The sequence below is a fragment of the Hypanus sabinus genome, chromosome 29, assembly GCF_030144855.1.
Source record: "Hypanus sabinus isolate sHypSab1 chromosome 29, sHypSab1.hap1, whole genome shotgun sequence".
NCBI lineage: Eukaryota > Metazoa > Chordata > Chondrichthyes > Myliobatiformes > Dasyatidae > Hypanus > Hypanus sabinus.
Genome location: NC_082734.1, coordinates 7,229,806 through 7,247,424, shown reverse-complemented (window position 1 = coordinate 7,247,424; position 17,619 = coordinate 7,229,806). Strand labels below are relative to the sequence as shown.

At 44.7% G+C, this 17,619-nt stretch overlaps 1 protein-coding gene and 1 long non-coding RNA gene across 3 annotated transcripts; one reads left to right on the top strand and one right to left on the bottom strand.

Moving 5' to 3' along the window:
* Window positions 1-3: 3 nt before the first annotated feature.
* LOC132382939 (uncharacterized) lies at window positions 4-9,610 on the bottom strand. 2 transcript variants are annotated; one of them, XR_009508506.1, is made up of 3 exons: window positions 8,063-9,610; window positions 4,236-4,386; window positions 4-3,119 (listed from the first exon to the last, which is right to left on the bottom strand). It is a non-coding gene; the product is annotated as an uncharacterized LOC132382939 (long non-coding RNA). The 2 variants fall into 2 exon arrangements; XR_009508505.1 differs by lacking the exon at window positions 4,236-4,386.
* On the top strand, window positions 6,224-16,591 carry rps19bp1 (ribosomal protein S19 binding protein 1). The gene is made up of 4 exons (XM_059953534.1): window positions 6,224-6,362; window positions 9,628-9,783; window positions 14,324-14,421; window positions 16,110-16,591. The coding sequence occupies exons 1-4, from the start codon at window positions 6,308-6,310 to the stop codon at window positions 16,242-16,244; spliced, it is 444 nt and encodes a 147-aa protein (XP_059809517.1). The 5' UTR covers window positions 6,224-6,307; the 3' UTR covers window positions 16,245-16,591.
* Window positions 16,592-17,619: the final 1,028 nt, after the last annotated feature.

Sequence of the window (17,619 nt, the reverse complement as noted above, 5' to 3'; positions counted from 1 at the left end):
GGCTTATTATTTTACTGAGCAAATTTACTTCACGTTGAATGTTACAGAGGAGAACAGCGCCTGAGTGTCAACGTCTCCTTCACTGGATCTGCTTCACAGGACTGTTTATTTATTTATTTAATTTGGAGATAACTGCACAGAGAACGCCCTTTAAGCTGTGCTGCCTCAGCATCCCCGACAACCCAGATTTAACCCTAACCTAATTTCTTCTTCTTTCCTAGGCCCTTAGCTCCCAGTGGAGCATAGGGCATCAGTGACCTCCTGTTTCCATCGTCCAAAGTCGATGTTATGTTTGGACGGTCATCATTTTTTTTGGTGATCCATTATATCCACCATACAGGGGATTGGCCTCCGCAGCTTCACCAGAGCCTTTGGCTGGCCTTGCCCGTTGCCACCCTCTCACGATGGGGAGGTAGGATTGAACTTTGAGAGGCATGAGACAATTTTACATTGACCAATTAACCTACCCAGCACATCTTTTGGACTGTGGGAGGAAACTGAAGCACCCAGGGAAAACGTACGCTTTGCACAGGGAGGACGTACAGAGACCCCTTACAGTCCAAGCTGTGATAGGTCCTCCAAGCTAGCCACAACTCTACCAAGGTGCTCATGTTGAGTGTTCCTAAGTGCTTGCATTTGCTTCTGATTCCTGGGATTGTCCTATGGGATCAAGTACACTGACTAAATTCTGAAAGAAGAGTAAATAATCGCTTTGAAGCAGGTGATATTCTGAAAGAAACTGACAAGCTGGATGTGATGGGCATTTCTCCCCCAGACTTGAGAGTCCGGAGCCAAGAGATGGGCATGGTCCCAGGATTAGGGTCAGAAAGTTTGGATTGAGAAGAGAAACAATTCATTTACTTAGAATTGTGTCTTTGAAATCCTCCACCCTGAGAGGATGTGCTTGCTTAGTTGTTGAGAGCATTCAGAGTCGAGTAATAGAACTTGAGCAGTCAAGGGAAGAAAGCAGATTGCACGTCAGGCACGAATATAGGGTTGAAGGAGAACACTGAATCACTGAAGAGTGGAACAGGCTTGAGGCACTCTAGCGGCTAATACAGCTGCTTTCTCTTTCATTCTTGTGTTATCTTGGAGTCACAGAGTCATGGCACAGAAGCAGTCCCTTTGGCCCATCTAGTCCGTGCCGAACTACTATTCCGTCCAGTCCCATCGACCTGCCTTCAGACCATAACCCTCCCATCCAAATTTCTCTTAAACATTGCAAGCCAACCCACATCCACCACTTCCGCTGGCAGCTTGTTGCACACACTCACCAACCCTATAAGTTAGAAAGTTCCCCCTCATGTCACCTTTCACCCTTAACCTATGACTTCTAGTTTTAGTTCCACCTAACCTCAGTGGAAAAAGCCTACTTGCATTCACCCCTCGTAATTTTGTATACCTCTTATCAAATCTCCACTAATTCTTCTAACCGACCAACCTTACCCTATAACTCAAGTCCCAGCAACGTCCTTATAAATTTTCTCTGCACTCTTTTAATCTTATTGAAATTTTTCCTGTAGGTATGTGACGAGAATTGCACACAATACTCCAAATTAGGTCCCAGCAACATCTTATACAACTTCAATATAACATCCCATCTCCTGTGCTTAGTATTTGATTTATGCAAGCCAATCTTCTGGGCAGGAGAGATTTTAAATGTCCATCTACTGGCCAATGTGTGCCACAGCTGTGGCTGCCTCCAGCTTCATGAGTGGACTGAAATCAGAAATCCTTCCAGCTTCAGTTCAGCTTATACAGTGTGGCAGATCGAATGGCATTTCAGGCCCAAGATGCAGAATTAGAATCAGGTTTAATATCACCGGCATATGTCGTGAAACTTGTTGTTTTGCAGCAGCAGTGCAATGAAATACATAATAAAAATCTATATTAAAACGAGGTAAAAATGCAGAGGTAGTGTTCATGGATTCATTGTCCATTCAGAAATCTGATGACAGAAGGGAACAAGCTGTTCCTGAAAAGTTGAGTGTGTGTCTTCAGGCTCCTGTACCTCATCCCTGATGGTAGTAATGAGAAGAAGGGATGTACTGGGAGATGGGTGTCCTTAATGATGGATGCTGCCCTTTTGAGGCGTTGCTTTGTAAAGGTGTCCTTGATGCTGGATTACATTGAGCCACCCTACTTGTTAAAGTGAAACCTGATACCTTCGAATACGAGGGGTGATTGATGGCCTACAGTAGAAGGAGTCAATTTTAGAAAACCTAGCACGTTTATTTTTCAACATAGTCCCCTCCTACATGTACACACTTAGTCCAGCAGTCGTAGAGCATATGGATCCCTTTGTAGAAGTGGTCCACAGAAGGGGTGAATGATAAGTTTGTGGCCTAAGGTAGAAATAGTTATTAACTTCAAACTTTCTGCATTATCACTCAGTCGAACTGCACGTGCATGTAACGAGAGCATCTAGGACCTCCAGGTGGTCCACACCAGGGCTGATTGATAAATTTGTGGCCTAAGGTAGAAGGAGATGAGTTATACAGCTCTTGTTACATGTACATGCAGTTCAACTCTGAGTGAAAATGCAGAAAGTTTGAAGTTAATAACTCATCTCCTTCTACCTTAGGCCATGAACTTATCAATCACCCATGCTATGGACCATTTCTGGAGGTCCAAGGCACTGACTTCTACAAAGAAGGGATCTGTATGCTCCATGACCACTGGACTATGTGTGAGAATGTAGGAAAAATAAATGTGAAATAAAAACACAAAATGCTGGCAGAACTCAGCAGGCCAGACAGCGTCTATGGGAGGAGGTAGTGACGATGTTTCGGGCCGAAACCCTTCATCAAAATAAATGTGCTAGGTTTTCTAAACTGCCACGAACTTATCAATCACCCCTCATAACTTGAGACACAAGTGAAACCTGGAAATCTGAAGCAATGCACAAAAAGCTGGAGGAACTCGGCAGGTCAGGCAGCATCAATAGCGGGAAATGGACAGTTGATGTTTTGGTCCTGATGAAAGCTTTTGCCTGTTGCTCCTTCAGAGTGACTGCTAGACATGGGCTGCTGTTGCGTCAGGCTGTTTGCCAATTTGTGTGGGCTCTGCAGAGTGCCCCTGTTCTGTTTCTCACGCTGGTCTAGTTGGATATTCAAGATCTGTATTGGAGAAGGACAGGAATCATTATTTTAAAATTACATAAAATAAGCCTTTCCAGAAGAATGCAGCTTAAAGTTTTAATGACAACAGAGTGGAACTTCGCTGTTAAACTCCACGAAACTGTTTCTTAACAAGACATCCTGAAATTTTCACAGTGATCCTCTCCCTGAGGTCTGGTGATGCAGTCTTCAGAATTGGTAATTTGATATAAATCTCACTTGTTTATAAGCTCCTTCAGTAAAAATATTAAAATGTTACTCCTTGGATGATTTCTAACTGATTTTCTAACTGCCTTGAGATGTAACTAGTGCTGAACAATCTCTATGGCTCTGTAAAGTGATATTTCTGTTCAGTTGCCTAGAATAATTAAATAAAAATATATTTTATAACTTTAAAAAAATTTGTTTAAAGTATTTGAGTTTATAGAAACATAGTTACACAGCGTAGAAAATAGGCCCAATAATCCGTCTCAACCACATTGACTAAATTGCCTGAATGACCTAATCAATTTGAATATGTTTATTTATTAATTTATTTATTGAGAAACAGTGTGGAATAGGCCCCTTTCTCAGCAACCCCCAATTTAACCCAAGCCCAGTCATGGAATGATTTACAATGGCCAATTAATCTACTAACCGGTACGTCTGTGGACTGTGGGAGAAAACCAGAGGACCCGGAGAAAACCCAACCATTCCACTGGCTCCCTACTGATGATGTTGGAATTGAACTCTGAACTCTGCCCCCCCCCAAAAAGTCACGCTAACCACAACGTTACCATGGCACCCCCATATACCTCTTAACCTGGGTTCCATGAACCCCGCAGTTAATGGTAATGTTAAAAAGTTTGGGATCCCCTGCTCTAAACCTTTCCTATCCAAATGTCTTTTAAACGTTGTTAATTGTATCCACATTTTCCAGTTCCTCTGGTAGACTTTCCATATACCCTGCACCCTCTACAATCGGAGTTCCCCCACTTTTTTTATGCTATAGACCAATACCATTAAGCAAGGGAGCCCAGGTTGGGAACCCCTGATCTGTATGAAAGAGTGCCCCTCAGGTCCCTTCTGCATCGTTCCTTTCTCGCTTTAAACCTGCTCCCTTTTAAACCCCCTTACCCTGGTGAGAAGCCTTGTGCCACTAATCTCATCTATGCCAATGGTGATTTTATAAAAGGCTCGAGGAGCCGAGTCATCTCCACCTGCTCCTGTTTTCTGTTCCTGCTGTGGCCGGAGGCTTTGAGCTTCCCTGTGCAGCGAAAAGGGGCAGCTGTATCATTAAACAAAGAAAAAAACACTGAAAGAAGTCAGCGGGTCAAGCAATATCTGTGGAGGCAAAAGGTACTGGAATTGGTTTATTATTGTCACATATACTGAGATACGGTGAAGAGCTTGTCTTGCTAAATGTTCATACAGATCAAATTATTACAGTGCATTGAGGTAGAACAAGGTAAAACAATAACATTGCAGAATAAACTAACGGCTACAAAGAAAATTCAGTGCTGGCAAATAATAAGATTGTGAGGTCAAGAGTCCAATTTATCGTACTAGGGATCTATTTAATAGTCTTACAATAGTGGGGTAGAAGCTCTTTCAGACTTTTCTGGGGCTTCTACCCCACTATTGTAAGACTATTAAATAGATCCTTAGTACGATAAATTAGACTCTTGACCTCACATCCACAAGACGGTGCGAGTGTGTGGAATGAGCTGCCAGTAGAAATGGTGGATGTGGGTTCGTTTGCAACGTTTAAGAGAAGTTCATTGGGTGAAAAGAGAAACTTGGCTTGTTTTCTCTGGAGTGGCAGAGGCTGAGGGGAGATCTGATGGAGGTTTAGAAGATTATGAGAGACATGTATAGAGTAGTCAGGGAGTATTTTTTCCCCAGGGTAGAAATGTCAAATATCAGAGGGCATGCAACAAAGGTGAGAGGGGTAGGTTCAAGGGGGATGTGAGGGGTAAGATTTTGCACTCGGAGAGTGGTGGATGCTTGGAATGCATTGCCTGGTACGGTGGTAGAGGCAAATAAATCAAGGGCTTTTAGATAGGCACATTAATGTGAGGGGAGATGGACTTTGTGTAGATAGGAGGGATTAGTGTGGGGGGGTTTGATTTGGCACAATATTGGGGGCCAAAGGGCCCGTCCATGTGCTGTATGAACAGCATGCAAGACGAGCTTTCCACTGCATCTCAGAACATGCGATAATAAAATACAGTGCAAAAATAAGTAAATAATGCAAAAGCAAGGAATAACAAGGTAGTGTTCGTGGACCACTTAGAACTCTGTGGCCAAGTCTAAGAAGCTTTTCCTAAAACGATAATGTTGGTGTTCAAACTCCTGTTCCTCCTCTCTGATGGCAAAGGAGTAAAGGGCATGTGCCAGATGGCAAGCTCTGTATTGATGGATGCCGCCCTGAAGATGGTCTCAATTATAGGACCATAAGGTATAGGAACAGAATTAGGCCATTTGGCCCTTTGTCACTGCAGATCCATTTTCCCTCTCAGCCCCAATTTCCCCGTATCCCTTCATGCCCTGACTAATCAAGAATTTATCAACCTCTGCTTTAAATATCCATAAAGACTGGTCTCCACAGCTGCCTGTGGCAAAGAATTCCACAAGCCCACCACTCTTTGGCTAAAGAAATTCCCCCTCATCTCTGTTCTAAAAGGACGCCCCTCTATTCCGAGGCTGCGTCCTCTGGTCTTAGACTCTCCCACCACAGGAAACATCCTCTCCACATCCACTCTTTCGAGGCTTTCCAACATTTGATAGGTTTCAATGAGGTCACCCCTCAGTCCTCTGAATTGTGGCGAAAAGAGACCCAGAGCCTCTCTTCACTTATGCCTCGATGGACAAGAGTTGTCAAAGTAGATACTGCTCGACCTGCAGATTGTGTGTTGCTCTGGATTCCAGCCTCTGAGGTCTCTTGAACACAAGGCGTTCTGAAGCAACAGGTCAGGCGGCATCTAAGCAGAAAACAGCTCCACGTGTACAGCATTTCTGCCATTTCCCGTGTCTCTCAGACAAAGGCGCAGTTGTCCCGCCGCCACGGCAGGGGCGCTGTGCTGGGAGGGGAGCGGGAGCCGGGAGCATCCGCATTTTGGGCGCGTCTCGTCACCTAGATACCGAGCGAGGGCCCCGGGCAGTTCGGCGTGGTCGTTCGCGGCTCTATTCCGATCGGATGCGGCACGATGTCGGCAGCGCTGCTCAGGAAGGGGCTAGATCTGATGAGCGAGGATGTAAGAGGTAACGGAGAATGTCGAGCTCATGACCCCTGCGCCTCGGCAAGACGCGGTGCGCCATCGGAGATCTCCCTGCCGGCTAGGCCTCTCGTCATCGGTGGCGGCATTCGTCTATATCGGCCTCCCACCGCTGGGGGGCGTTCGCGAGGTGGAGGGGGGGGGTTGTTGGTGTTGCAGTGCCCTCTATGGTGTGGAGAAGAGCTCCGACTCTGGCCTCCGAACACGAGGGGCGCTGTGTAGCACTGTCTGGCTGCCCAAAGTGAAGGCATAGAGTAAAAAAAATTTGTTTTGGATGTCGACTATATTTTATTACAGTAGTACGTTGATGTAGTATGGCCTCTGATTGTTTGAGACCCAGGCAATCTAGTTCAGTTCTACTCTCTTATATTATCCCATGCATTCCATAAGACAGGAGCAGAAATGAGGAGGATTTTTGTTTCGAAAATGGTGAACCTGTGGAATTCATTACTACAGACAGTGGGGTTGAGAGAGAAAATAATTCAACCTTTCGGCCCTTCGAGTCTGCTCTGTCATTTCATCATTTGTCAACCCAATTCTGCTTTTTCCTTGTAATCTTTGACCCCTTCTAACTAAAAACCTCTTAACCTCCACTTTGATCCAGAGTACAGAACATAGAAATCTGCAGCTCATTACAGGTCCTTCGGCCCACAATGTTGTACTGATCACGTAACCTACTCTAGAAACTGTCTAGAATTTCCCTAGCACATAGCCCTCTAAGTTCCATGTACCCTATTGTGTCCACTTCCATCACGGCTGCTGGCAGAGTGTTCCACGTACCCACCATTCTCTGTGAAAAACTTACCCTGACATCCCCTATTTACAATCACCTTAAAAATATGTCTGTCCCCTTGTGTTAGCCATTTCAGGTCTGGGAAAAAGCCTCTTGGTCAATGCCCCTCGTCATATCATACACCTTTATCAGGTCACCTCTCATCTTCCATTGCTCCAAGGAGAAAAGGCCAAGTTCACTCATCCTAGTCTCATAAAGTACACTCTCCAATTCAGTCAACATCCTTTTAAGTCTCCTCTGCTCTGTCTCTCTCTCTCTCTGTAGTATGCACATCCTTCCTGTAGTGAGGTGACCAGTACTCCAGGAAGGGTTTGACCAAGGTCTTATACAGCTGTAACATATTTTTAAGGTGATTGTAAATAGGTACCGAGGGGATGTCAGGGTAAGTTTTTCACAGAGAGTGGTGGGCACGTGGAACACACTGCCAGCAGCCGTGATGTAAGGGTACATGAAAATTAGAGGGCTATGTGCTAGGGAAATTCTAGACAGTTTCCAGAGTAGGTTACGTGATCAGCACAACATTGTGGGCCGAGGGACCTGTAATGAGCTGCAGATTTCGATGTTCTGTACTCTAACTCAAAGTGGAGGTTAAGAGGCTCTTGGTTAGAAGGGGTCAAAGATTACAAGGAAAAAGAGCTGTAACACAGCTCTTGAACTCAATCCCACGGGTGATGAATGCCAACATACCAGAAAACTCCTTAACAACACTGTCAACCTGAATTCAAATTTATAATTCAACCATATATGGATACAGCCTAACAGAACAGCCTTCTTTGGGTCAAGGTGAAAAACACAGTACAATGGTCATATGCAACACAAAGCACATATAGCATGTGTAAGATAGCAAGTAAGCATACATCACACAAAATATACATATATAATGGCCCAATTACCTGATTACCACATCCTGTAAATTGATGATTCCTGGCTGTTCTCAGTAGTCTGCAGGAAATTGAATACCTGATCCAGCTTGTCATTCCACTGATCGAACACTGGAGGGCAGCACTGACAGGAGGGGCAAGCCTGCAGTTTAAGGCCTACTCTGCACAGCACCCCTCCCTCCCTCCCCACCTTCTGGCTTGCAATAAGCGAGGGAAACAGACTTGCAGCATTTTGTATCACCAGTCTCCACCAGGGTCTTGCGATCGCAAGAAAAACATCCAAGATGATCACTCGCTGTTAGTTTGCATACCAGCTTCTGGCACTAACTCAAATACAACAGGCAGTAACACAGACCGCACCAAGTCCAGCTCCTCCACCAGTCAGCAGCTCGCTGATGGGTACCTGAAGTTCTTAATGTCCAGCATTGTCTTGTGATCATAAAAAAGACTAAAATAGCTTTGCACTGGCACCCAAGAGGCTGCTGCATATAAACACGCCACCACTAAACCTTTCTACTGTATTCAGTTTTGTACGGAACTATACTATTCTCTGCATATTTAGTGCCTTTAATCATTCACAGATAGTCTTTGTGCTTTCTAACTAGCAAATTATGATTTTTTTCTGGACTCTGTTGAACTATTTTAATGCTTTCCTTTGTTGTTCTACATTGTATCCAAGATCACAGAGCCCTGGTGAGACCACACCTGGAGTATTGTGTACAGTTTTGGTCTCCAGGGTTAAGGAAGGACATCCTGGCTGTAGAGGAAGTGCAGTGTAGATTCACGAGGTTAATTCCTGGGATGTCTGGACTGTCTTACGCAGAGAGGTTAGAGAGACTGGGCTTGTACACGCTGGAATTAAGGAGATTGAGAGATTTAATTGGAACATATAAGATTATTAAGGGATTAAGGAAATATGATCCAGATGCTGGGAGAGTCCAGTACCAGAGGGCATGGTTTGAGAATAAGGGGTAGGTCATTTAGGACAGAGTTAAGGAAGAACTTCTTCTCCCAGAGAGTTGTGGGGGTATGGAATGCACTGCCTTGGAAGGTAGTGGAGACCAATTCTCTGGATGCTTTCAAGAAGGAGCTAGATAGGTATCTTATGGATAGGGGAATCAAGGGATATGGGGACAAGGCAGGAACCGGGTATTGATAGTAGTTGATCAGCCATGATCTCAAAATGGTGGTGCAGGCTCGAGGGGCCAAATGGTCTACTTCTGTACCTATTGTCTATTTTCAGTTCCTCAGAATCAGCCTTTGTTCAATCTGTTAAAATTTGAATACATTCAAAGACTTGGCCTCCACAATCAAATGTAGAAATGAATTCCACAGATTCACCATTCTCTGATGAAGAAATTCCTCCTCATCTCCATTGCTCTGGTCCTAGACCCTCCCATTATTGGAAACATCCTCTATCTTGACCTTTCAATGAGTTCACCCTCATTCTTCTAAACTCCAGCAAGTAGAAGCCCAGAGCCATCGAACAATCCTCATACATACCTGGGATCATTCTCATAAAGATCCTCTGGACCCTCAGTAGTGACCCGCCCCTCCTCCTTGTGCTTCATTTCAAGGGCAAGGTAAGAAGATGAATCGAGGACACTCGTCAGATGCTGGCCGCTTGCTCAATACAAGCAAGAAGGGGAGAAGGAAGGAATTGGAGAGGATTCGCAGGCAACGGGAAAAGAACAAAGCTACCGTTAAAGGGAAGGTAGTTAAATCAGCACTGGGTAAGTGATAGGTTGATGTGCCTGAATCCCTGCATTGCTCTGTGCAAAGAAATTTCATAGCTCTAAGAGTCTGGCTGTACAAGTGATACAAGGGCTATCCACCCTGTTTTATTTGCATTTGGATACTTTGCCCCTATGCTAGAATGCTTCCTTGATGGAATGGCCACAAAATAGTCACGAGGACTAATTTTCATAATTTTAAGGTGATTGGAGAAAAGTAAGTATTTTACACAGAGAGTGGTGGATGTGTGGAACACGCTGCCAGGGGTGGTGTTAGAGGAAGATACATTAGGGGCATTTAAGAGGTCTTTGAGCCACATGGACGATAGAAAAATGGAGAGATATGGAGGAGGGATGGTTAAAAGGTTGGCACAGCGTTGTGGCCTAAAGGGCCTGTACTGTGTTGTAGAGTGCCTTGTCCTATTTATGGCTTGGGGTATTTTCCAGTACCACTGGCCTTTGGATCAACTAAGTTGTTGAGCATATTAAAATTGCCCACCCAATCACCAGCATCAGCCTACCTGCCATCAAAGACATATATAGAGAAAGGTGCCTGAAAAGGGACTTTTCATGAAGGATCCCACCCACCCTGCTCATGGACTGTTAGTCCCATCAGGGAGGAAGCTACGTAATGTCCACACCAGGACCACAGTACTCAAAAAAAGTTACTTTCCCAAAGCAACACCTCCACCCATTTACACCACTTTATCATTTCCTGTCGGGGTCACCTTTGCCCCTTCTCCTCTCAGTAGAAGTGGTTCCAACAGGCTCTGTAGCTGAGCCACATGCGAAGGCTGGGCTTGGTTGTCAGAGGCTATTTGAGACGCACGCCATTGGGAGCTTATCCCCATTACCACCCTGGCTATGACAACCGTCAGAAACTTCCCAAAAGTAGTACAGGGTAAAACAACAACTCATTTTAGACAAGATGATTATAAATACAATTGGATTGTAAAAGCCAAGGTAGTTCACTAACGTCCTTCAAAAGAGGACATCCTTTCCCAATCTGGGCTGTATGTGACCCCTCTCCCACCCCACTTGAGGGTCTCGTAAGTGCCACTTACAGGCAACTCATCCTGGGTACCTGGGGATGAGCAGAGAATGCTGACCTTGGAAACTGGAGTCACAGCAGGGAAACAGGCCATTTGGCCCATCACATTCATGTCAACCAGTGGGCACCCATCTGTATTCATCCCATTTTCCAGCACCCAGCCGATTTAGTTTTATTCTGCCTCTGATAATGGGACAAGAATCCTGCAGTCTACCCCATAATCAGAGTCAGGTTTAATATCACTGGCACATGCAGTGAAATTTATGGCAGCAGTACAGTTCAATACATAATATTAAACACTATAAATTAGATATATATATAAAAAAGGAAAATTAAATAAGTAGTGGAAAAAGAGGGAGAAAATTCTGAGGTAGTGTTCTTGGGTTCATTGTTCATTCAGAAATTGGATGGTGGAGGGGAAGAAGCTGTTCAGGAAACACTGAGTGTGTGTCTTCAGGCTTTTGTACCCCCTCCCTGATGATAGCAATGAGATGAGGGTCCTTAATGATGGATGCCACCTTTTTGTCCCTCACAAAATATGGAGACCAAAATTGTACACAATGCTCAAGGTGTGGCCTCACAAGCACAGTTTAAGGAGAATGTTTCTAGACTTAAACTCTGCTGAGTGCTTTATACAGCCCAGCATTCTTTTGGCCTTCCTAGTCACTGTCTAGATGTTGATAGTGAACAGTCTACTCATGATGAAGGGGTCTCAGCCCGAAACGTCGACTGTTTACTCTTCTCCACAGACGCTGCCTGGCCTACAAATTCCTCCAGGATTTTGTGTGTGTTCCTGACACAGCAGCAGGAAATGAACCGGGGTCACTGGTATTGTAAAGTGTTGTGCTAACCACTGCGTTACTGTGCCACCCTCTTAACCTGCTCCACTCCAGCGAAAACAGGCCCACCCTCTCCCCGTGACTGAAACGTTCCGTCCCAGGCAGAGTTCTTTGGAATTCCCTCCCAACACTATGGCGTATTCCCTCAACAAAAAAACAATGCCATCACACTTCGATACAAGCAGATGGCATGATATTCCAACCAATGTGTGGGGTTGAAGTGACGCCCAGGAGTTTGGAATTGGCTCAGTCCCGTGAGAAACAAAGGTACTGGCCATCCCAGACCACCCTGGACTGCTCAGGGAGAGGATAAGTTACAGAGCTGACGTGCAGCTACTCAGCAGGTGTGCTGTTTGCTCTTGCACTGTAGTAACCTGCCCAGCCCTATTGCTGCGGGCAGGTTTCTGTTCCAGATAACATGCCAACGCTCTTCGCGAGTCTCATACAGGTTCGGTACCAGGTAACCGGCAGCTTCAAAGTTGTGTTCTAAATAAGGAGCCAGTGCTTCACACAGTGCAAAGCTCTACACAAACAGTCCTCTATTAACTCTGCATATTTCTTTCTGCCTCACTAAAGCCGTCAGCCTGTTTTTATTCAGAGACACTCTAGTAATAAAAAGGAGGTGGAGATGGGGAAAATTAAGCCTGGCACTGCTCCCTGTTACTATTGATGTTGAGAACATGGATGTGGTGAGGATCTACAGGTACCTGGGGGTGCACCTAGATAACAGACTTGAGTGGAGCACCAACTCAGAGGCTGTGTACAAGAAGGGCCAGTGTCACCTCTACTTCCTGAGTATGCAGGCCTCTCCTTCACATGTTCTTCCAGTCTGTTGTTGCCAGTACAATCTTTTAAGCAGTGGTGTGCTGTGGCAAAGGCATTGACACGGGTGATGCCAACAGGCTCAGTAAACTGATTAGAAAGACTGGCTCAGTTATAGGAATCAAACAGGACACAACGACCCTCCAGAAAATCCTGGCAATTCTGGACAATGCTTCTCACCCTCTGCATGCCACCTTGGCTGAACAGAGGAGCACTTTCAGTAATAGACTGAGACAACTGTGAGCACTGTGTGAGGCTATTCTTACCATTAAGCTGTATAATGAGTCAGCCTATAGCTGGGGGAGAGATGATCCCCTCCTGTTAGACTGAGGTAACTTTTTAAAATTATTTTAATATATTTTTTAAAATTATCTCTATTTCTCTTCTCATGTTTATATCTGCACTTGTAATGCTAGTGTGACACTAATTCCCTTTGGGATCAGTGAAGTATCTATGTCATGTGGTATGCTAGGCATGGTGTAGTGGCATCAGCACTGGACTTTGAAGCAAGTAATCCCTGCTTTGAATCCAGCCAGCTCCTTGCATGGTTTCCATCTGTCCTGGGTTGAACGTCGAGCTAACAACTCGGCCTTGTAGCAAACAGAGAAATGCTAAAAGAAACGGTAGGGTTGCTGCCTGATGCACAAGGCATTGAAAGGAATAAACACAAATACCCATGCAGTCACAGGGTGAACATACAGGCAGCGGCGGAAGCTGAACCTGGGTTGCTGGCACTGTAATGTCGTTACACTAGCTGTTACTCTACTGTGCCGAAGCTGGGTCTTAACCTGAAATGTTGACTATCCCTTTGCATCCTGAGATGCTATCTGACCCACCGAGTCTCTGAGCAGTTGGTTTTGTATAAAGTTACATGATTAACAGGGTCAGATCCAGTTGGACGGTGTGAGAATGAGTCTGAGTGAGACAGAAACACCATCATGGGGCAGTTTGAGTGGTACTGGCTTTGATTCATGTACCAAGATACAGTGAAAAGCTGGTCTTGCATCCTGTTCAGATGATTACACAGTACATTGAGGAAGAGCAAGGTAAGACAATGCAGAATAAAATGTAACAGCTATGGAGAGAGTGCAGCACCTGTAAACAATGAGATGCAAGGTTATAATGAAGCAGAGTGTGAGTCAGGAGTTTGTCTTAAAATCTTATAACAGTGGAGTAGAAACCCTCCTTCAGCCTGGTGGTACATGCTTTCAGGCTTTTGCCTGGTGTGAGAGGGGCGAAGAGAAAATGTCCCAGGTGGGGTCTTTGATCATGGTGGCACAGAGACACAACACTATCACAGCACCAGTCCCACTGCTAATTGTAAGGAGGTTGTACATTCTCCCCGTGACTACGTTAGTTTCCCTCGGGTGCTCCAGTTTCCTCCTGCATTCCAAAGATGTATGGTTTAGTAGGTTAATTGCTTACGTGGGCGTAATTGGGTGGCGTGGGCGGGAAGGGAAAATAAATGTAAAATAAATTCTCTCTTTCAACCGCAGCCTTGTAAATTAGTAAACATTTTGCTACCATCTGATCTTGATTTCCATCCTCTCTCACACAAGAAGCTAGAGGAACACAGCAGGAGTGATGGAACATCAGGGCCCAAAGCAGCGGCTATTTCCCTCCGTAGGGGCTGCTGAGTTCCTCCAGCACTTGTGTGTGTGTGTTGCTCTCGATTCCCAACACCTTGTGTTCCCAAATTTACCAGCTCCTTCAGGATCCAAAGGACCTCTTCAAAAGAGACCCTACTAGAGAAAAGATGTGGGCAGGGGTACAGTCCCTTGTGCTTGTTCCTGATTTCAGAGCTAATGAGTCTTGTTTGCTTTCACAGAGGAATACAGGAAAACCAGAGCAGCTGATCATACAGAGGCAAACCTCCAGTACATGCTTGGTTCCCAATTCCTGACCGAGAGCAGTGTCACTGAGAAGGTGTGTATATGGAATGTATCTTTCTCGAACAGAAGGAAACAAAACCCCGAACTTGTTAGTAGGCTATTGGAAATTGAATCTCTGTTACATAAGACAGAAAAAAGGACTGAAATCATAATGTCTTAATGAAACGCGGGGTATAAGTTCCATGCCTTACAGCTGTAGTGTAGCACATTTCAAGCTTAAGTTATGTAAACTTAAATAATATAAGTTATACAGTACTATGCAAAAGTCCTAGGCACATATACATATAGCTGGGGTGCCTAAAACTTTAGCACGGTTCTGTATTTGTCAACATGGAGTAGAGAGTCAGTTTGTATATCTGGCAGGAGCAAAGGATGTTGGGAATGGCGAGGGTGGGGTGCTGTGGGAGTAGCACTGGCAGGAGTAGTGCAGACATACACAGCCCTGAAACAACAGGCAAGGTCAATTGATTTGTTTATTTTTGTTTATTGATCATTACAGAATGCCTCTCTGGTGCTTCCCTCTTCTTCCCCCTTTTTCCAACCATGATTCCCCTCTCCCCTTTCCACAATAGGGACCCACATCATTAGTGCAGGTTGAGAGAATCAAGATAGAACTAGGTTTAGCCTCTGCCCATGGTGTCCCAGGCTTGTTAGTTGAAATCCCATTCCAGACACTTGACTACATCACAAAGAAAGTGCCGTCTTTCCACTGGGGTTAAAACCTTGACCCTCCTCATGTACCCTCTGAGGGATGCACTGAAGTTTGGTGCAGCTACTGCATAAGCTCGCTGGGGAAGGACCACAGTGAAGGGTTCTTCTACTGCTGCACAGGGCAGAACAGGGTGGGTGAAGAGTTGATTATTGTAGTAGTGTACCGCCCCAGGGGGCAGCAGTGCTATTGGTATGTAGAAATGTAATAGAACAGTACTGAAAGCATACTTGTTTATTCTGGTAGAATTTTAAAAACTATGAATAATGTTTATTTTGATATATTAAAACATTATTCTTTGGTATAGAGTAAGGCAATTCTTCCTGCATCATGGATATTTTTACATCAAACTGAAATTCAGCTAAACACATCATTTGATCATTGTTACACTGCTGCTTGAGAACTTGCTAAGCTAATGTGACATTACAACGGTGACTGCACCTCACTCATGCCACATGGAGTCCTCAGATTGTAATGCTTGACGTAGGTTCAGCAACTTATCTTTTTCATCTGCTCCTCGGGGCTCCAGATGCAGCATTTGTGATCTGACTCCACACAGAATGTCAGTGCACAGTTGCAGTATTCACAGCCCAGTCTCGCTAGCTCAGTGTCTGATCATGCTCTACCGTGCAAGGCCCTTGGCAGTTTCTCAAGTTTAAGAAGCTTATGCATGTGTTTCATGCATACTAGTGAGTTATTTCTATATATAAAAAACATCTGAGTCATATGCATTCCTGTGCCAAATGGAGCAACAGGAAAAGGACATGGATTACTTTTTCATTAAATTCTGCACCCACTCCAAGACCAGTGAATAAGTAGTAAGGAGTAGGGCTGATCCACATTCCTTATGTTTGAAATTTCCTTTGCTGATACAGTTCAGAAATTCTGTGCATGGTGGTAGAAAAATATAATTCTGCTGTTGTTTCTGTCCACCGTCCCAGCTGGCAGAAAGTGTTAATGCCAGTAATATCTCTGTGCAAAATTATAATGCTGAGGACCTTTTGTTACCATAGGTGGAGACATACAATCGAGGAAGGAAAGCAAAGGATCGTCCAAAGGAAAAGAAAGTGAAGAAAAAAGAAGAAACAAGCATATTTTCGGAGAACGATTTTGCGAAGTTCCAAAGAGAGTACTTCGGGACAATCTAAACTGGACAGCAGGTTTGGTTTTGTTAAATTGTAAGAAGATGTGGCTGCTACACTGAACTGGAGAGGAGGGATCACATCATCACTGTGTCACCTACCTATTGTGGATAGAGCCAAAAGAAAAATCCTGCATCCAAAACGAAATGCTGGAAATTCTCAGCAAGTCAGGCAGCATCTCTAGAGAGAAATGAATTTAATGCTTGAGACTGGTGATCCTACATCAGAACAGAAACCTGAAATGTTCACTCACCAAGATGCTGTCTGTGTTTCTTACCTTTTCTGTTTTGCCCTGATACAGTTTTGTGTTTGTTTGTGAGAACAAAATGAAGGTATAACCCCAGGAATCAAGATGTGACTGCTTCATCTGTCATTGTCCAGTATTTGCTGGAATAATTGTGTCAATGAATCCCCGTTGATTGGTAGTTAGGCTGTCCACAGATTACATAAAATTACGCCAGAAGTAATTGCAGAATGTGTTAGTGAAGTAATCTGTTTAGCTTTGTGCTCAGTACTTTAAGATATTGCAGGCCATCGTGAGCAAGTTCAAGTTTTTTGTCGTTCAACCATATATGTGTACACCAACAAATGAAACAATGTTCCTCTGGACCAATGTACACAACACAATTCATATGACACCCACACACACAGAGTGATATTACTACAAACAAATAATAAGATATATTCCAAAAGATTGACATTTAGCATAATAATGCATATCCCTATCACACTACTGGTGCTCCATACATGATGAGACCTGTGTGGTGGCATTGAGTTCAGTAGTGTCATGGCCTGGGAGAAGCAATTGTTTCCCATCCTAACATTTGTTGTCTTAATGCTACTATAATGCCCCTCTGGTGAAAGGGCTTGTGCCCATTCTGGGGCAACTTGCTCGTTTTTGGTGGTCAGCGGACTCTCAGCTCTCACCTGTAGCTGTTTGCACTCCGCAGCAGTCACACCCTGCTACACCGCTTTGTCAGGCGGGCTCAGCCAGGTGAGAGTAGCTGGCAGGCCTCATACCCCGGTGAGATAAGGGTGGACCGGGTAGATGAGATCCAGTGGCCAGGAAGGTGGCTCTATAACACTCCATGGAGAGTGAGGGGCATGATGAGGCGCGGAAGAACTCGTGGCCATCCACTGCAAACGAAGAAGACATCAGCTGTGATGTTTGTTTGTACCACTGGACTTGACTTCTAAGTGAAACTATCCCAATGCAGCAGCTCTTCCACTTTAAAAACTCTGCCGGACAGATTTTCTGTCATGTTCGGACATGGTGGACAACCAGTAGATCCCTTAATCCTGTAAAACAACAGGGATGCATCACAATGTGTTGCTCCTGGTGAGGGTGGTGTTTCAGTGCTAGACTGAAGTTCCTTCCTTC